The sequence below is a fragment of the Miniopterus natalensis genome, chromosome 12, assembly GCF_054644295.1.
Source record: "Miniopterus natalensis isolate mMinNat1 chromosome 12, mMinNat1.hap1, whole genome shotgun sequence".
Taxonomy (NCBI): domain Eukaryota; kingdom Metazoa; phylum Chordata; class Mammalia; order Chiroptera; family Miniopteridae; genus Miniopterus; species Miniopterus natalensis.
This window is the reverse complement of record NC_142092.1, coordinates 52,480,640-52,501,431: the sequence shown is the minus strand read 5'-3', so window position 1 is coordinate 52,501,431 and position 20,792 is coordinate 52,480,640. Positions and strand designations below refer to the sequence as shown.

Here is a 20,792-nt window from a genome sequence, read left to right as displayed (position 1 = left end):
CACAGGCTTCTCTGAGGAGTGAGTTTAAGGGTTAGCTACACAAAGGGAAAGCAGGGCTGAGGAGAGAACGTTCCAGACAGAATGAAGACTATGGGGGAAGGGCTCTGATCAATCAAAAATATATGTTGGAAGAACTGAGAGAACTGGCTAAAGAGTAGAGGGCCCCAGGGAGAGTGGGGAGATGAGGCTGGAGAGAAGGCAGGAACAAGATCTGCGGAACCTTAGAGACCACGTGAAGAGTGTTTTGACTTTATCCCAAGAGCAGTGGGGAGCCGTTGATTGGTGTTGAGCAAGTGAGCGACATGATCAGGTTTGGGCTCTGAGCCCATCCATGGATTTCTGTCCCCAGGGCTTCAGGTCAGAACCAGTGATATCAAATATGTTAACATGAAGCAGAACAAAAAAAATGCACACACGATACCATAAACATGCTTAGAGCACCTGTCAGAGATGTATATGGTTGTTGAGAAGTATAATCTCAAAAATGCTGCTGATTCCAGGATATTCCACTATTTTCATAATATGGCCCAATCCCAGTTCATTCTTATATTTGAAATAATCTAAGTGTAAATTCCACATTAACACTTCTGTGCAGCTTTCAAGAATTCTAACGTTTCTGTGCTCTGTCGTGTCTGTCCTAGGGACAGGACGCCTCTGCCGGACTCCCGGTGCTCCTCTCCTCACTGGGAGGTCTGCACCTAGGGGACTATGACATTACTGGGTCTCCTCCCACCCCCTTCTCTGTTGCTCCTAATTGTCTTACACACTATTCCGCTTGAGCAAATACACAACATGACTCAGCACTGGATAATACTTAAAGGAAAGAGATCATTTCATAGTAACACCAAATATAAATTCTGCAGACTTAAAATATAATACAGTCAGTCCTATTAATGTCATTGATAGGGTCTTGGAACTGTGGTAAAACAACATTAACAAAATCAATTGTACCACAGGCTAATTGATATAAACAAGAGTTAAGGTCCTCTGGCATCTCATCAGCGTTCTGAGATGCCAAACGAAATGACATTGAATGAAACATTATTTGAGGACCTGCTGTATAACATAAAGATAGTTAAACATGCCCGGCCGGGTGTGGCTCAGTGGTTGAGCATCGACCTAGGATCCAGGCGATCAGGGTTCGATTCCCAGTCAGGGCACATGCCCGGGTTGTGGGCTCGATCCCCAGCTGGGGGCATGCAGGAGGCAGCCGATCAATGACTCTCATCATTGATGTTTCTATCTCTCTCTCTCCTTCTCCTTTCTTCTCTCTGAAATCAATAAAGATATATTTACAAAAAAGAAAAAGACAGATAAACATAAAAGAGATACAGTCACTGCTTTGGGTCAGGTATATTTCAACCTCAGGATCCTAGGTTTTAAGCTGGCCTTTGTCTATTTCTAACCAAAGAGGAGCACGATCTTTAATTTATTACCTTAACCGTATACTTTGTCTGATATGCAATTCATAATAACAAGATTGATTCTACATGCCTGTTGATACCGCTTCTAAAAATTGTGATAGGTCCTCAATATAGAGCAGAAAATTGTTTTGTATATTATGTTTGTTTTTCCATTTCTTTGCTTCTGGAAAATAGAACAATTACTGATGTGAAAGCTGAAATATGAAGGAGCATCTCCCTCCCTGTGTCTGCACATTTCTATTGTGCATATTTATACTTGCCTGTGGTATAAAATTCTACATTATTAGATTTCAAATAATGATGAAAAAATAAAAATTTGAAAACAATTCTAAGACTAATTTGTATTAAAGACATTTCTTTTTTCCCCTCATAGCTCCATCATCCTTCCCAAGGCTTCCGCTTTGGAACTGTCCGGGAGAGCAGTGCTGAAGACTATGTGAGGCAGAGCTTCCCCGAGATGCATGAGTACATGAGAAGGTACAATGTACCGGCCACCCCCAATGGAGTGGAGAATCTGAAGTGAGTGTCAAACTCTTGGGACCAAAAAGTTCTCACTGATGCGGTGTTTGTTGGTTTTTGAAAATGACAGCTAAATCTACCCACTGTGTGTTCAGTAATACCACCCACTGTGTGAGAGCCAGGAGGCAGTATGGAATAGTGTGCATTTAATTATGTCACTTAGATTACTAGTTACCTGCGTAGTCTCAAGTTGGCAGTAGCTTTGCTCAAAGTGCCACTGGGGTCATTATTGTAGCAGATGGTGGGGGAAGAAAATGCTGGCTTGACTTCACTTGAGAAAACAATGGTGCAGAAATGATCAAACACTCAGGGACTGTGGCCAGAACATAAAGTGTCCCAGAGCAACCCCTTTCTTCACAGTGAATCTCTAAGCCCATGGACTCTCTCCTCTTTCCACAAGGAAGAGGAATTTATCTTAGAGATTTCCTGTAGAGAGGAAATAAGATGGAAAGCAATGATCCCATGTCTGCATCCTTCCCATCAAAATCTGTGAGAAGCCACGAAGAGCAATCGCATTGCCGTGGCCAATTATTGGAGCCTGCAAATCAGTGAGGCAGAATGCATCAGGAAATTGGTTTCTCTATGGTTGACCACAATGATCCTCCCAATGGACAGCAGGAACTGCCACCTCAAATTCTTTTCTTAAGAAAGAAGAAAAAATAGTTAACTTCATGGGGCAGAATGGCTGGTTCTGTGTTTCTCAAGAGCCCTAGTAATAGGCCCCTAATACAACCTTATGGACTTTAAAATAGAGTCTAGAAAGGAAGCCTGGTGCCCTCAGATTTGCAAAGTTATATATGGTGCTCAAATACTGTGAAATGGTACTTTTAATTTTGCAAGAACACAAGAACATTAGAGTCCCTCTTGGACACAGAGTTTAGTGGTGCTCCTTGGCCCCAGTGCTCAGCGTTCACCCCACTCCAGCCTCAAGAGAAGAAATAGTTAGAAAAGCAGGTGCAGGTGAAGAGGCTGAGGCCAGGAAGAAGCAACTTGTCCGTGGTAATACAGCTAGCGAGTGGCCGGAGCAGGACTAGAAGCAGTTCTCTAGAATCCCACCACTGCTACAGGCTAGTCTGGGAACCATAACAGAAAAGTGGGTCTTGAATGTTCAAAGAGTAGTCCATGTTCCAGCAGCATTCATGTTCTAGTTGGCACCTGGGAGACATGAGAAATGCAGTGTCTCAGGACCCATCCCAGAATCTGCCTTTGAACAAGCTCGATCAGGAATTCACTGATCGAGGTGAAATTGGAATATAGGCAGAGCTTATCATTAATGTCCTCTCACTTCTAATCCCTGGGCTTCTGTCTCCATTTTTGGCCTAGTTACAGCCTAAGCTCTCAGCCACCACTCCAAGCAACCACAGTCCTCATGTTACCCACCCCCTCGATATCCCGGAGCCTGCAGGGCACAACCCCCTGAAGTCCTGTGTACATGAAAGGTTCCTGTGTTAAACCTGTGCCTCTCTTCTCCTATCAAAATTCACCTGGGCTTAGTTCTACTTACTTAGGGCCCTGCTGTCAGAGATGATTCTTGTCTAAAAAAACAATTCCTATTAAAGCATTAATTCCTTTTAGTATATTTACATATGACTGCGTTTTGTGTTTTATGTATTATGAAATGAAACTCAAAAAGAGCATGAGTCTATGATGGGAGGAACCACTGGAGGCTCTGCCAACTGTAAGGGTGATTCAGCTGGTCTAGAAGCTGCTTATACCTGGCTCACACCCAGCCCCTTCCTCACCAGTGGCTCAGGGCCCCATGAGAGTCTGTGGGCTGAGTGCTTCCTGCCTTCCTATGTAAGAGGCCTGTCATAGCCAGCCACACTTTGCAGTCCACAATCAGAAGTTGTTTAAAGATACCACTGAGAATGGACCTGAGGAATTACTTGTTGGAAAAACTGAACCCCAGTTTTTTCTATTGTTATTGCAACCACAAATATTTGCAGAGCATTGGTAAATGGTAACCTGTTGCTATGTAGCCCCCAAGGTACATCCTGCTAATATAGCAGTAAAACTTTGGCTAGAGAAACACCTTTTGATTTTTATTTTATTGCCAAGATTCCATTAAGGTTCCTCATCATCAGCTCCTAGGAGACAGTTAACATCCCCAACCCTTTCTGAAGCTTCCCACGGCTGTGGAGCTAGGAGGTGTTCTTCATTTTGGTTAAGGTTAAACATAGGCCTCATTATAACCTAAATCCATCGCCCCGTGGAAAAAGGGATGTATTGTGAATTGGCAGTTTGACTTCCTGGAAGAACAGGAGGAGGGAGCAAAGGTCATTGGCACCAAAAGGGAACTGGACCTACTTAATACGTGTCCATGTGTGCCCCAGACAAAGCCATCCGTGTAAAGGTGTACAGCCCACCCAGTGATGAATCTAGAGGTGTCTAGGGTGCCTTTGTCTTTCAGACATGGGCCCTGGTCATGAATGACAATAGCCTCGTTTTGAGCTCTAAGTGAGGAATGGCTGAGCCCAGATGGGATAGAGAGGAGTTGTTCTCTTTGCCCAGCTGTTTGGACAGCGCTGAGCATCAGAAAGCCTTTCTTAGATGGCTGGATGTCCTACCCCTTTCCAAAAAGGATTTGAGGTGACTGAAAACAAGAGTCATCTCATACACCTTAAACGATTCTCCTTAAACCTCCACCTTCCTTGCCCCCCCTTCGTAAGTGGGAGCTCAGCTGGTGCCGAGGCATAGCCCTCCTCTGGACTGTCTCTGAGCCTGGGTCCAAAAATGGGGAGAACACATGAAGGATGCACAAGGCACCCGTTGACATCTTAAGCCCAGCCCATGGCCATTTCACTGATACAGTCCAGGGACACCTGCTTAAGTGATTCTTGCCAGAACTACCTCCCCAGATGGGAGTGAGACATGAATCTCTGAAGATAAATTAATAACACAGGCCACTAAGATCTATTACAGATTCTTCCCCTTGGTTTTATTGGAAGCTAGCCTATGGACTTTAAAGAGACCTTAACTCTCTTTCCCCCAAGAGTGCTAGATCTCTTATTTGAATTTCTTTATATCTCCTCCTAAATATAAAATGATGCCTGGTCTCAAAAGTATGATAGTGATCATGGCAGAAAGAAATAGGAATGTGCACGTGCTGATCAATGAGCCTACCTAGCTCCAACACTTACTAGCCATATAACCCAGATCAAGCTACTTCGACTCTCTGAGCCTCAATGTCCTCGCCTGTTAAAATGGGATAATACCACCCACCTCATGGTCATTCTGAGTGATAAAATGTGTACAGAATAATAAATACAATGCCTGGCACACAAAATGTCCTTCAGTCAATGTACAAGACATGAACGTTCCCATTCAATTTGGTCACTCGGACTCTGTTGCTGGATTTAAAAGTCACGAAGGAACCGGTGGATAAAGCCACTGGAAAGAGGCCATGGTCTCTCATAAGAGAGGCTGTTTCCCTGGTCTGCTCCCTGGAGGCCACTGAGATGTAACAAGGCCACGTCAGCAGCTAGCTTTCTTGTGATGCCCTTAGGGTTCAGGTTTCTGTCCCCTAAACAAAAGCTAGCTGTCAGCCTCAGTGCCTCCTGTCCATTAATGAATTATTCTTTGCTTTTCTTCTCTTGGTCTTAAATATAGGAACGATCCAGAGAAACTGGACGCCTTCATCATGGACAAAGCCCTTCTGGATTATGAAGTGTCGATAGATGCTGACTGCAAACTTCTTACCGTGGGGAAGCCATTTGCCATAGAAGGTATTAATCAGTCACTCCTAATTCACTCTTGCTCAGGATGTGCTCGCTTTGCCAACCTAGCAAGTCACAAATGCCAAAGTCAGAGGCAAAACGCTATTCATCTTCCCTTGTTTTCGTTTTCGATGCATAAGCACTTAGCTATTAAGCTGCTGAAGTTAGGGATTTATTTTTCACCTACTCCACAAACATTTATTTGCCCACTGTTAGAATAAAAAAAAAGGAAAGGAAAGGAAAAAAAAACATTGTTGTTACCCAAACGATGTGGTTTTAGATATCTGGGAATGGCGGCATAGTGTAATAAATGGGCAGTCCAATTTTAAATTAATCTGTTTTCTAATGGGCAAAAATGCAAAAACTAGAATGCTTACATTTTACAGCTGGAAGGACCCTGATGTTGATCTCATCTCATCTACTCACTATACACAAGAAAGCCTGGGGACATCACATCACTTTTTCATAATCATGCAATGAGACGATGATACTGGAATTAGAATCCACATCTCATGGTTCTTAAATGTATTTTCCACTAATCGGAAAATAAGTAGGAAAAAACCTCATTCTGTACCTTAGTAACCTTTACGAGTCCTAAACAAAACCTCGTTTGGGACCTCCGGCTTGCCTTTCTCCCCACTGGCAGCAAATTTTTGCTTCCAACTTGATCAACCCAATCAATCAAACTTCAGGGCCAAAGAAGGATTGCTTTGTCAGTAGCTCCTTTCATTTTGGACAACAGTTGATATATGGAGCTGGTCGTTTGAACCAGCAAGTTTCGTGTCTCCTAACGCCCGGCTTCCCTTCTCGGACAGTGCATGCTGGCTCTCAAGACAGCCATGTTCACTTGTCAGCAAACGCTTTGACTTGAAATAATCCCAGGGGTGTGTCCAAGTCCTGAGCCCATAAAATTGTACTTCCCTGTGTGTTAACTAGTGTATCGAGACTGTTCTGATTCCACTTTCCCAACCACAGGGTCCTCTGTCTCCCCGAAACACATCAGCAAATTTTGTACCGAAGCCGTCGCTTTTGGGTTGAATGGGAATGTCATGGCCGATGCTATTTCTTCGTGCCTTCTCTCCAGAAAAATCAATCCAGGCCAAGTGGCCTCCCCCTGAACCAGGGATAGCAGTCGGGAAGAGAGAGATTAAGTGGCCGTGGTCTATGAAGCCTGCAGCCTGATAGCAAAGTCACAAGAAGGAAAGAAAAGGGAGGAATCTTGAAAGCTAAGAGAACATCATAGAACCCCACTGTGATGTAACAACGGGAAATTCCCATTTTTTGTGGCATCTGGAGATATGGAAGGGATCTTACGTATTTTCCTGTCCCAGATTCACTGGGTGAGTGAGGTCCCTTCTGCCATTAGCAGCTGCTACACAATAAATCACTGGCTGTGGGCGTAAGGATGAGGGATTGCACTTTCCACCTCTGTCTTCAGGGAGCAGCCTCAGCTTGTCCAAAGGCACGGGTGAGGTGGCTTGTTTGCCTCTGCTGGGCCCCAGGGCCAGATGCCACAATTCGCTCCCCGCCGGCTTCCTGTTTACACTTCCATCTGTGCCCCAAGGCTTCGCGTCTTGCCGTTCTCATCATCTCCAGACCCCACGTCGTTTTCAAAGAGGGCAAGAACCAAAATGGCCCGTGGGAGAGCTCTCCCTGCCAGAGAGCAGAAAGGCTCCAGGTCCGAACAGAGAACATTCTCATCGCTGTTGGTTTGTTCTGGAAAGGAAAAAAAAACTATTGCTGATTTATTCTCGGTGAGGTGCATAGCAGAAAATTCCATCCAATACTGCCCCTGGCGACAAGTCCGCAGCCTAAAAACAGGACTTGGCAGAGCACGAAGGGAGGTTACTTACAGGTTATACACAACAGTGTGATGAAGTTACTAGGGAGAGTCCTCACCTGCTGTTTTTAAAAGCACGTTAATTTCTAGATCCTTAGGGAATCTTTCTCTCTCAGTGAAATTTTTAAAAATATGACATGCTTTCCTTTAACAACATTTAGGTTTCTAGAACTCATGAAAATGTAGACTTTATTATTAATTAATTAAACTTCATAGGCATAAAATATCATCAAAGCGATTTGTGAACAATCCTTACTTGCAGGACTGTTTCATGTGTCTGTCTGATTCCTTTCACAGGATCTAGTACAATTCTAGGCATATAACAGTTATGTGATAAGTGATGTATTACCCATTACATAACCCATTAGGTTAGATTTGAAATAAGTACTTAATTTGCTCGCTAATGTAGTCACCAAAAGCACCCTGATGGTCTGCATATACTTTTTTCCTAGTGCTTAAATGACTTTGGGAGCTTAGAAGGGAAAACGGAGCGCATTGGTGCCTTCGTGCCCAATGTGCGTTCCCTCTGCATAGCATCGCTGTCACACCAACCCACGGTGACTACTAAATACTCCTCCCAACTTCAGCACTCCACATTTATTTAGGCTTGAGAGATAAAAGGTGAGGCGAATGAGAGACAGTGACTCCACGCTGAGTCTGAAACCTTGCCTTTTTTTTTTAATTCATCATTATTGTTGAAAGTATTACAGCTGCCCCCCTTTTCCCCCCAGTGACCCCCTCTGTCCCACTCACGCCCCCTCTCCAGGACGCACTATTTTCTGTCCATGGGTTATGCATATACGCATGTAAGTTCTTTGGTTAATCTCATGAGTAGTTAGCACAGCAAACCAAAACCATTAGGAATATAAGAGCATGTGGAAAACCTTTGGTCGTATTAAATACTATATACACCAGAGACATAAAGACATATTGTGTTCTCTTGCGGGGAAGAAAAGAGAAAGTGTTGAGATAAATGGATACATGTCCCAAATTTATGCATTGGAGTTAGCTGACAGTAAAGGTCAAACGAGAAAAGAGTAATGGAACTGCACAGTAATGATTTGTGACCTTTCTGCTGAAGACCTTTGCCTGTTTCTGAGTTTGTTCTTTTACTTGCTTTCTACTAATTATTAAATACAATGCTTGGAGCACCAGCTGTGAAGCCTGAGTGCTTGGGTTAGAGCAGAGGTGCTGTTGCTGACTGTGCTACACTAAGCAGGTCGCTTAATCTGCTCTTCAGGTTCCTCGTCTGCATATTGGGTTCGTGAATAATATATCTGTGATAGAGTTGTTGCAATGATTAAGTACAATAAGACATGTAAAGTGTGTGCAAGCATATAGTAAGTGCCCAAAAAAATATTGTTCAGTATGTTGAATTAATAGATTGAGACCCATTCACTATAAAATTATCCCAGGAGAGATAGCCTTCAGTTTTTCAGCTTCTCCCACACTCTTCTCTCTCACTTTGATGTGCGGGGGGTAAAGGAACCCCATGTTTAATGTCTCCTTTATAGTTGGGACTATTACAATATGTTCTCAACCATTGCCCCAGAGTAGCTAAATATGGTCTCTCAAGGATGGACTGCAAAACTGAGTTAGTCTTTCTTCCTGAAGCTTTTTTTTTTAATGCTGAGACCTTATTTTCAAAATGCCTATTTTTCCAACCACACTTCAGGAAGTTCTCTTAGCTTATGAATTCTTAACTACACGTTTCCTAGCCAAAATATATTTCCACCCCTCTCAGCTGAGTAAAGCTGATTTATCCATGGGGAAAAGATTGGGATTCTATTCTGAAAATTGTTCTCTTGGGCTATTAAGCTGTATCCAATTTCCAGGGTGCCTGATGCCTTCATCTTTAGGGTTGAAGGATTCCATTTTGCTTCATCCATCAACCACAAAATAGTCAACCTCGCCTTTATTGCAAAGCCATGTTTCTAATGATAATGAAAGCAACTCAGGCTGCTAAGTTGAGTCAGCAATTTAAAAATAAGAATTCTTTGACCAATGAACACATTGAATTTGAAAAGCAACTGATAAAGAGGAGGATAGGAGTGAACCTGTCCAGGTTTTACTATTTTATGTTTCTGAATAATATGGAATTTTAGGTCTTTTAACAAATCCCTCTTCTCATTGCCACAGAAGTTTTTTGTTTTTTTTAATCTCTGCCCTTGTTCTGTATGCATAGTTTGTTTTATTTAGCTAATAATTATTATTAATGTTAAAAAATCATTAAAATGTCAATACTCATTATGTGCATTAAAATAGAAAATTAAAAAGGACAGCAATCTATTTTTAGCGGTCGATCGCCACTTAACCTTGGCGTGATGAAGTGGAGTGATTTAAAATTTATTATTTCCTATGTAGCAATTTTTTATAAATGTCCCTGTAACTTCAACAGAGCCTTTCCCCTGGGGCAATTTTTATACTTTTGTTGTAGTGCCAAAATTCTATTCTTGGAATATGCAGATTTATTATAAGCATTAATTTCAGATTTTTAAACTGCCTTATCATGTATTTTTGGCACATCTACCCAGAATACCACTCTAAGAATCAATCTGAGATGCCTTCTCGCCCTCTCCCCGGTGGCGATCTGTCACTCCTCTGACTCCGCAGCTCTGTCCGGCCTCCTCGTGGCGTCCCAGTCATTCTATTTGATCTCTATTGAACTTATGCCTCGCTTAGCCTTGTCCCCAAGTCCTGTAGCTTCCCACCGTGTCGTGCGGTTGTGCACGCGCGCCTCGTCTCCGTGTCACCGTGAGCTTCCCGCGCGTGGACTGTCAGCTGTAGCTTGGTGGCCTCCCTGGACTGGCGGAGGGTCCGGCCCAGCGAGCACTCCCTGCGCGCCTGTGGCATTAGTGAGCGGATGTGGGACGCGGGTGCTTCTCAGGGAAACGTGAGGACAGTTGTGCCGTTCTTGCACTCGGGTGGCTGGAATGACTTCAGAGGATTTGGGGAGGAATAATAGGGAGCGTCCTTGCTAGTTAATGTCCTCGTATCTTTACAGATGGCAGAGCTGTCACACACACATATATACCAGTTCGGGCTGGACTGACACTGTATTTGCACAACTTAATGAAAAGTTTATCAACAAAAGATGCCCCGAAATGATATGTATTTGTGTCTGTGGTTGAAAACAAAGCGCCAGTGTAGATGATTGTGGTTTCTTGCTGAGCTGCCTGGTTGGGGGGTCGCCTGGGTGCGACTGGAGCACGCGGCCTGCACTGAAGGGGCGGGAATAGTCAAGCACCCCCTCGACTGGCTCACATGCTCCCCTAGATGCAGCGGGCGGAGGCTTGGTTTGAGGCTCAAGCAGACCTACTTTCAAGCGCCAGCTTTGCCAGCCCTGAGCTGCGTGACCTTGGGCAGTTTACTTATTCAGCCTTTGGTACTTGAGTAATACATGTTCTGCCTGGGTTCATAAAAGAATTAGACACATGTGGAATGGTGCCTGGCACACAGTAGGGCTCAGTATGTTCTAGTTCTCATTAGAACCCCAAAGTGATTTAATTGACCGTATGCCACGCTCTAGTGCATGACCTGCAAAATGGGGTAAGGCATGTAAAATGTTTATTATAGAGCAGGACTTGGCATAGAGTAAGCCCTTGAGAAATATTAGATGGTGTTGAAAACGGTTGCCTAGGGGCCTGAATATTATTGTATTTATACAATATTTTTATAACACTATCGTTCGTAATGTATTATAAAAAAATACAATAATATTCAGCAAACCTGGCCTAATTATCCTGACCATCAACCCACTTCCACCAGAGAGTTCCAAGTCCTCCTACAAGACGCTCGCATATGCCCCAGTTCTTCATCCTCATGGCACTTACCCCATTTGTGATGAAATAATCATTATGCAGTGCAGTGTTTAATACCTGTCTCCCTAACAGAGTGAACACACCACGACAGCAGGGACCGTATCTGCCTTGCTCACTGATAAATCCCAACCGCTCAGCGCAGTGCCTGTTCACTCAGTGTGTTTGTTGAGTGAATGAATGAATGAGTGCATCAGGAAATCAGCGACTGTTATTATACACGTGCCTAGGATTGCGCCTGGCACGTAAATAAGCACCCAATGAATGTATGCACAACCGAGCTGTCAATAGCATTCATTATGAGAAATGTTTCTAAAGAAAACTGCTTACTTATAATTACTCATTACAAAAAATGTTATTTAATGATAACATCAGCAGCAGAACAGGGTGCCCCTGCAAAGCCTTTTATTATCAGCCTCGCCTTTCAGAGCAAAACCAGTAGGCACAAAACAGGCACTCAAAACAATTTTCTATATGGAAAATTCTAATCATGCTCTTGACATTGTCATCATTTCCTTGACTTGCCATTGTTAAGGAACAAACAAAATTAAAATTACCAGGGAAAAGAAAACATACAGCTCTTTAAAACTCAGAATTTTTCTCTGCATTATTTATGCCTTTTCTTTTCTTGGTTATGCACACATCTCAGGCCGCATCTTAGTTAAAGGAGGATTTGTGTAATTTATGTACCTGCAATTAAAAAAGGAACAAAAACGAATTTCCTTGGAAATAAATTGTTAAGATAATTATGGCAGGTATTTGTCCTCAGTAAATACCTTTGGATTTGTGACAGCTTTTTAGTTTTTATCTATGAAAAGGGAAGTAACTATTTTTATACTTTTAATTTATCTTCCTCAATCATCTTGAGGGCAAAACTTTTTTTTTTAACTCTGCTAAAGATAAAATGCAGGTAATTAGCTCTTCCACATGGCTCATCAAGGAGATTAACAGTGCAGTAACAGTTTGGAAAGCAAATAAAGCCACACAGAGCGAGAATATAGGGTCCAAGCTGATTAATAAAACTGACAACAAATTACACACCTTTGCCTCCCTCCCTCAGCCTTTCCCCTGACTCTCTGGCTTTTGGTAACCACTGTCCTGGATTTTTAGATTCTCATTTCCTTGATGCTTTTTTCTAAATATACTTTAATCATGTACATTTGAATTCCTAAAGGTGTATTGTGCTGTTTTTACTGTTTTTACATTTATACAATGGATTCATGGCTGTAATCTCCTACGACTGACCTTTTTCACCCTGTGTCTTATTGCTAAGAGTCATCCATGTTATTGCATGTAGTTCTAGTTCATATGTTTCACACCATTTAATATTCCAATTGTGTAAATATTCTACAATTTATTTACCCATCCTCTTGTCAAAGAACATTTGGGTTGTTTCCCATTTTTGCTGTTATAAACAGTGGCTCTAAGAACATTCTCATGCATGTCTCCTGGTGTGCTTGTTCAGTAGTTCTTTGGGAACGTACTTAGAACTGCTGGTCTTAGAATATATAACTGTTCAACTACACAAAATTTAATGTATAGTTGAAACAGCAGGCTCTTTTCCAAAGTGGTTATATCAGTCTGCATGACCACAGGCAGTGTGTAAATGGTCTTATTGCTCTATGTCTTCTCCAACACTGGTTATTACCAGGCTCATTTTCTTTTCATATAGTTGAAGTTAGTTATTGTAAGTTTTTATTGATGTTTTAGATACCTTTACATGGTCTTATTATATTATTTAAAAATAAACTAAATAAAAGCAAAAGGGGGTCATGCATGACCAGTGATGAGAGTATGTCGTAAACCAAAGATCATGATTACAACCCGCTTTCGTGTACGTAAGGTCTAGAGGAAGGGTTCTAGGAGGGGTGCGTAGGGCATCCTAGCCCTGGGAAAGACTTCAAAGGTGGCTTTTAAGAAATATCTTGAAAGGAAGCTGGAGGCCTTGGAATACAATGTGCCACCTGTATACCACGAACAGCCATTTCTCTCCTTTCCAGACTCATCTCCTTAGAGGGGCGGCAGATCTAAGGCAATCATACCTTGGATATATTTGAGTCCTTTGAAGGCAAGATGGGGACAGTTCACCCTACCCTGTCACCAGGCCTGATGCCATATCACTCAAGTGCATTAGCAACCTCATGGGCGCCTCTCAGCTGGAAAACTCATCTGAGATTATATTTTCTCCTAGGATACGGCATTGGGCTCCCACCCAACTCTCCACTGACCTCCAATATCTCTGAGCTAATCAGTCAGTACAAGTCACATGGGTTTATGGATGCGCTGCACGACAAGTGGTACAAAGTGGTTCCCTGCGGCAAGAGAAGCTTTGCCGTCACTGAGGTAAGGGAAAACTGCGGATAATGTTAACGCCTTGTACAGCTTTACCTTGAATAGATTTTTTGTGAAAAAACTGAAAACAACCAATTCCCTTTTACGGATGTGAAACGAATACTCAGAGATCCTAAGTGATTTGCCCAAGGCTTACAGATCATCAGAACCTGCTTTCCATGGCAGGGTCTGCCTTTACGATGCAATTATAAAGAAACCTGATTAAGATAGGAGACTAAAAGGTGTAACAAGAGCCACGAGAGCTCAGGCATTTAAAAGAAAAGCCAAACACACCAGGACAAGGTCAGCCTGACATTTAAAAGAAAAAAAAATCTAAAGCCGACAATAATGCCTTCAAATAGCCCGTATTTACCAACAAGGCCCAAATATGTATTTCAGCACAGACTCTTCTCCTGAGCTCCAGAACCACATATCTCGTTTCCCACTTGACATCTCCACCTGACCGTCCTACAGGCATCTCCCATTAACTTGTCAAAAACTGCGCCCTTGATCTCCCCTCCTAAATGTGCTCTTCCTCCCGCGCCTCGCGTCCGGCCAGTGGCACCGCCGTCCATCCTGTTGCTCGTTCGCGAGTCTGGCAGGGCCCCTGGATGCCTCCCATGTCTCATCCTCTACAGCCATCAACAAGCCGAATCTTCTCTTTCTATGAAATAGGTCCCGAATATTGCCATCCCCGCAGTCCTCACTGTAGTCCAAGCCATTATCCCTCACCGGGACCACGGTACAAGGCCCCTCACCAGTCTCTCCGCTTTCATCCCTGCCTTTCTTCAGTTTGTTTTCCACGTGGTAGATCGCTCGTCTGCCTCGAAGCCTGCAGTGGCCCCCCGTGTTCGTTAGGGAGCAATCGGAAATACTGAGCACGGCCTGCAGTGCCCTGTGGGATGTGGCCCTGCCTAATTCTTCAGCCTCATCTCACGCCACTTTCTCCTGGATCAGTACAGCCCCACCACGATGTCATTTTAGGTAGAGATAGCCCAGTGGCTTCCTCGCCTTGGGGCCTGTGCACATGCTATGGCCTCCTCCTGCTTAAATACTCTTCCCCCGACGCTTACCCAGCTGATGTCTTCTCATTATAACCTCCCAGCCGAAATCTCCCTTCTTCAGAACCCACCATCGTCCCTGATTCAATCCGAGTCATAGCTCCCTCTAAATCTTGTATCTCATATGATTTCATAGCACATCATCATTTATAGATTTTACTCTCCATTAACATCTATTTACACAGATTATTAGCTGTTCGTGTAGTTCTCTAATAAAAGATCCTAAGACCTCTGGAGACAAACACTTTGTTTACTTTGTGTTCTCAATGCCTGGTACATAGTAGGCACTCAGTAAGTAACTGTGGGCTAAATGAACCGGAGAAACTGAACGATGTATCTAAGAAGAAGTTGGGGAGCAAAAGGTAAGAACATAAAGCGAGTGTGATATTGGTAGTGTACTGGGCTGAATTATGTTCCCCCAAAGTTAATGTCTACCCAGAACTTCAGAATGTGATCTTATTTGGAAATAGAGTCTATGACTATTGCCACAGAGTGATGAACACTCTTGCATACCAAAAACAATATCCTAGTTTGCCTAAGGAATTATATGGTCACCTAGTAATAAGACTCAGAAGATGCCTTTGACAATTGGACATTAATACCTGGTCCCCTGCGAGAACCTTGGTCTAGTCCCCTCTCGTTTCTCGGCAGCCCCAGAGCTGTCTAGCTGCAGTTTCTCTGGAAGATGAACTCATTTTGTCGAATTCTGGGGCTTTGTCTGCTCCCTGGAGTCACCTAGGAAATTGCAGGTCCAATTCTGCAGACCAGACTCCAGCAATTTCCGGAGAGGAATTTTAAATTGACCTTAGATGTTTCCCCATGATCCTCCCAGCACAACTGTGCCTCTGCGCAGAGACTCATCGTATATCAGTTCCACTGGGGAAACATATGGCAGGCTTTAAATTTCCCCATTTCCTTTTACTCAGCAGAAAGAAAGAAGAAAAAAAAGTAATTTTTTTTCAAGTCAACTGAGTGAATTTAGGAGCTCCCGGAAAAGTTTTGTGAAATCTGTTATTTGCAAGTCAGGAGAGGGAAGGCAACAGATCACAGTTTAGCAAACTCCCAGATTCCTCAAGATTATTAAGATACGTGATGATAGCTCTTTTTGAAAGTCTGCTGTAAATAATGGGCTAAATAATGCACCCTTTCACCAGCTGGGAATAGTCAAGGAGGAAGAGGGAACGGTGATCTTGGCGCAGAACAGGTAGCACACAAACCGTCTGAGCAGAGTTTTCAAGAAACTTTTTGCAAAGATACGGTTTAAGGAAACCAGCAGAATATGCAGACTCCCAGGGAGGTAAGGCGAAGGAGCCATTACCACACCTGGGCTCAAGGGGAAGCAAACAGAGAGCGCCGTTCCTAGGGCCCAGTGGGAATAGGAGAGGGCTTTCTAGCTGGAGCTGGAGCCTTGGGTGAGGGAGAGCCAGGGAGTAAACCCCGACATCAGGCTCCTCCCGCATCCCTGTCTCCCACCACTGCCCTAGATCAAGGCAGCCATCAATGGGGCCCATAGGAGACCTTCCCAGGGCACAGAGCAGGATGGAGAAAGGCGGAGAGTGGATCTGGAAGGGCAAAGAATGTCCAGAACGTCCAGCACACGCCCTCCTGGCAGATGAAGGTGGGGCTGGGGCCAGTTAGAAAAGAAAGCGCTCGAGGCCTGGCCATCTGAGAACGCACCGCCTGCCCCTGCAGACAAAAGGCCCGCCTGCAGGCAGGGGCCATGCCTTGTGCTGGAGGGAGAGAGAAATACAACCAGGCCCACTGGTGGTACCCACTGAAGGACCCTGGTCTTGGGAGTCAGACCATCCTGGCTCTTTTCCATTACAGTAAACCCTCAATTTTGCAGACCTCGATTTAAGAGACTTCGGATTTAACAGGCAAAATTTCCAGTCCATATGTCATATGTGAAAATTAATACCCTGTTAATTTTTAAATGCTTTAAACCAAAATTGGCTTATAATTAAATTAACAGGTTATTTTTTTGTTATTAATTCACTGTTATTTTTAACAACTTTTAGTGAATATGCCCTGTGTTGGAAAAAACACTGTAGTAAATTCGCTGACATAAAGGAATATTACATACTTACAACTATAGTCTACATATTTAAATCCAAGAGTCACCACTGGTAAACAGTGTGTGGGGAATGATTAGCATGTGATCACACCGCATCCCTCGAGGTAACTGGTGTGTGGCAGGTCTTTCTGCAGCAGTTGTAACTTGCGCCCTCAGATGTTCCCACGTGCACTAAGCCACTCCCCAGCTACGTGCATGTGTTTACTCCAGGTGACCGGTGAATGCACGCACTTACTAGACCTATTCTGTATACATTTAAAATGTAGGAAACTTTTCTGTGAAATTAAACTTTTCATACATACCTAATTTCAATTACACAAACGTGTCTACATAAGTAAAAACAGGTAAACTAATTTGTCGATTTTTTAAAGTACGCATTCAGAAAACCTGCTTTATTATATAATGGACTTTCGGCTTTGACAGACACCCCCTCGCCAGAATTAGTCCGTTAGTTTTATTGGACTATGAGGAGGCAGCTTCATATCCTTGGGGAAATTATTTAACCCCTCCGAGCCCAGTTTAATGTATATCTTGCTGGGTCGTCACAAGGTTTGCTGTCTCTGAATCCAGGGGTCTTGTGTTATTACTGAGTGCCGAGGGAAACAAATACTCACTAAGCAAGGGGCCAAAGTTTGTAGGGAAAGGAGCTCCATCCCTGGAATCCAGAGAGTTCGATTACACGGGGTAGGGGAAGGAAGAACTAAATTTTGAAACAGCCTAACAGTAATCATTACACTTCTCAGTGCTCTTTACTATCAAGGACAGTGCACGATGGAAACTTGCCCCGTTTCATCCCTGACCACACCCTCAGCTTGACCCTCACCCCTCCCTGAACTTACTCCGTCCTTGACCTCACCCCGGTTCCAGCTGCCAGCCCCAACCTGACCTTTAACCCACTCTTCACCCTTCCCATCCTTGGCCTCCCCAGCCCTGAACTTCACCCAGTAAGGGAGGGGGCCACAGGGCAGGGTGGCAGAGGCCTGTTAAGCTCATTACTAGGTAATTTTTTAAAGCTTAAGTTGAAATCATCAGTTTTGGGGAGCACTGTAGAGGAAGAGATGTAAACATAACCATGGTGCCAAAATACCCGCATCAGAAGAGTGCAGGAAAACACCATGAACACAGACTACCTCAGCTCTCTGACTTTCCTCTGCAAACGCTGGACAGCAATATCTGAGGTTTGCGATCTGCGTGAGGCCTAGGGGTCATGCACATGAAAGCGCTGGGTGGGCAGTGGGTGCTGAGCGGGTGGTAGATAAAGTCATCCTGCCCCTGCCATGACCAACTGAGTGACCTTCAGCAAATCGCTTAAGCTCCCCTAAGCTCGCTTCCCCGCCTTAGGGCTGAGCGCTCAGCAGCCCAGCTTAGAGAATGCCGCGGTTCTCAAGCAGGGTCATCTAGGGGAACCCTGACCCCCCCCCAGCTGAAGATACGGATCCTAGGACACAGGGGACAGTGAACTAACTGGCCTCCGGCCTGGGCTCTTCATCCCTGACCCCGGCCCCAGACCACCCAAATGTGCATCTAGTGTGAAACCTGTTAATATTTGTTCCCTGAGAAAACGGGGTTTTCTCACGACAGACCCGTTCTTCCCTCTGTTAGCTTGGGGGCTGGGGGAGGGAGGAAGGGTTAGGCAACTATACACTGAAAGCCAAAGAAATCCCACAAGCCACATGAAGAAGCTTCAATGTTGGTCAATTTTCTGTCCTGTTTATTTTTAGAAACCCAAAGGGAATGGAACGGGGTGGGAGAGGGGGAGTTTTACTGCAGGTCCTTACTGCTCTTGACAAGGAGGTCACATCTCAATAGCTTCCCGCCCCCTTTCACTCCTATCCCTTTCTTTTTCAATTTAAAATGTCACTGCTATTCAACCTGATGAAACTTACGGCGAGGCAAGGAAAGTTAATGACTGTAGATTGCTTTAAATTGAAAACCCGTGTATGTCGAGAGCCACCTTGACAGCTGAGTGCTTCCCTTGGAATAGCCTAAGTAATTAAGTTTAATATTTAAGCCAAGCATAGGGTCAGATGGAACCTCTCCAGGTAGCGCTTTCTGGAAACTTGAAGGAGCACAGAGCTGTTCGCGTGTCCTTTTAGGATGTGGAGCGCAATTGTGCTGAAAGAAAGGGAACCAATCTCAGAAAGGCCTCACCTCCTTTTACTCTGCTCCCAAAACAAATTCATGCATTCATCCATCCGTCCGTCCATCCATCCATCCATCCATCCATCCATCCATCCATCCATCCACCCATCCATCAGAAAACATGTACTGAACTCCTGCGTCCCCTCCCTGCACTAGGTACAGCTGATGGAGAGATGGGTACAGAGCTCACAGGCAGGGAGAGACTTGTGAACAGACGCCCTCACCACGCCACCACGAGCAGCAGTGGAAGTAGATATAAGGTAGAAGTGGGACACAAGCAAACCCGTGATTCACTCCTGGAAGGGCAAGGAGGAGTCAGAGAAGGCCTCCTGGGGGAGGTGACCTTTGTAGGAGGGAGAACCCTCCAGCTAGAGCTTGAGCAAGACACCGAGGCATGAAATTACAAGCAATGCCACACCCAGTCGTGCTGGATGGACAGGACTCCATGCCCTCTTCCTGGTGCCCTCCTCGGGGATTCTAAAATTATAGTTGGCCACCTTCCCTGGCTCACCTGTTGTGCAGCCACAGCTAGAACCAGAAGTAAACTATAGGCCTTCAACTTTTCCTGTGTCCCGCCTTGTAGCCCCCTCTTACTTCTGCAAGAGCAGGGACCTCTTTCATCTTTTCTAGTCTCCGTGTGGAAGGCATTCTGAAATAACTGAAAGAATTTCAGCTCTGAAAGTGGACACACTAGGGCTTGACTCCTGTCTCCATCATCGTATGAATTTGCGAGCCATGCAACTCCAAAAACTGCACATCCTCACCCCAAAACTGGGGGTGAAAATAGAGTCTATTGTAAGTAGTGAAATATGTTTAATGAGCTAGTCCATGGAGGACACCTAGCTTAACAAGTGTGTCCCTCTTCCCAGAGGACAGAGCTATGCGCACAGAAAAAAAATATTTGGCAAACAATAAGCACATGCAAGAAATTAGAGTTGGTCACCTCATGGACCCATCTGCAAAAAAGCAGGGACATTTTAGAATTACAAGCATCTTAGAATTCCAACATAAACTTTACTACTTACATTTGTTGTACATCTGAAAACTTTTTTGGCAGGACTTGAGAAATGTATGATTCTGGAATTTTCTATTTTTCAAAGTGCTGGATTAATCAGCTTTTTTCTCTTGTTTTTATTTTTTTTATTAGATTTATTGGGGTGACATTGGTTAACTAGATAATATAGGTTTCAAGTGTACAATTTTATGATACATCACCTGTATATTGCATTGTGTGCCTGCCCGCCCAAAGTCAAATCTTTCGTCACCATATATTTGACCCCCTTTGCCCTTTACCAACCCCCTTTCCCTCTGGTAGCCACCATACTGTTGTCTGGGTTTATGCATTTTTGTTTGTTTTTATTGTTTGTTCACTTGTTGCTTTCAGTTTTATACCTCATATGTGAGAGAAATCATATGGTTCTTAACTCTTCCTGTCTGACTTATTTTACTTAGAATGATATTCGCAAGATCCATCCATGTTGTTGCAAATGGCAGTATTTCGTCTTTTCTTTTTTTAAGTTTCTTTATCATGATTGTTGAAAATATTACAGATGTCGCCCAGCCGGGTGTGGCTCAGCGGTTGAGCTTTGACCTAGGATCCAGGCGATCAGGGTTCGATTCCCAGTCAGGGCACATGCCCGGTTGCGGGCTTGATCAATGACCCTCTCATCATTGACGTTTCTATCCCTCTCTCTCCCTCTCCTTTCCTCTCTCTGAAGTCAATAAAGATATATTTAAAATATATATATATATTACAGATGTCCCCTTTTCACCCCCATTGATCCCCTCCACCCCACATCCACCCTACCCCCAGGCCTTCCCCAGACCAATGTCTGTGTCCAGGGGTTATGCTTATAAACATATCAGT

General features: G+C 44.0%; 1 protein-coding gene across 1 annotated transcript in view; it reads left to right on the top strand.

The window, feature by feature from the left end:
* GRIN3A (glutamate ionotropic receptor NMDA type subunit 3A) overlaps nucleotides 1–20,792 on the top strand; it is a 127,171-nt gene that overhangs the window by 82,555 nt on the left and 23,824 nt on the right. The window contains exons 4-6 of the mRNA XM_016225027.2: nucleotides 1,798–1,943; nucleotides 5,553–5,668; nucleotides 13,509–13,660. Coding sequence (XP_016080513.2) covers nucleotides 1,798–1,943; nucleotides 5,553–5,668; nucleotides 13,509–13,660 — 414 coding nt within the window. The remainder of the gene's footprint in view (nucleotides 1–1,797; nucleotides 1,944–5,552; nucleotides 5,669–13,508; nucleotides 13,661–20,792) is intronic.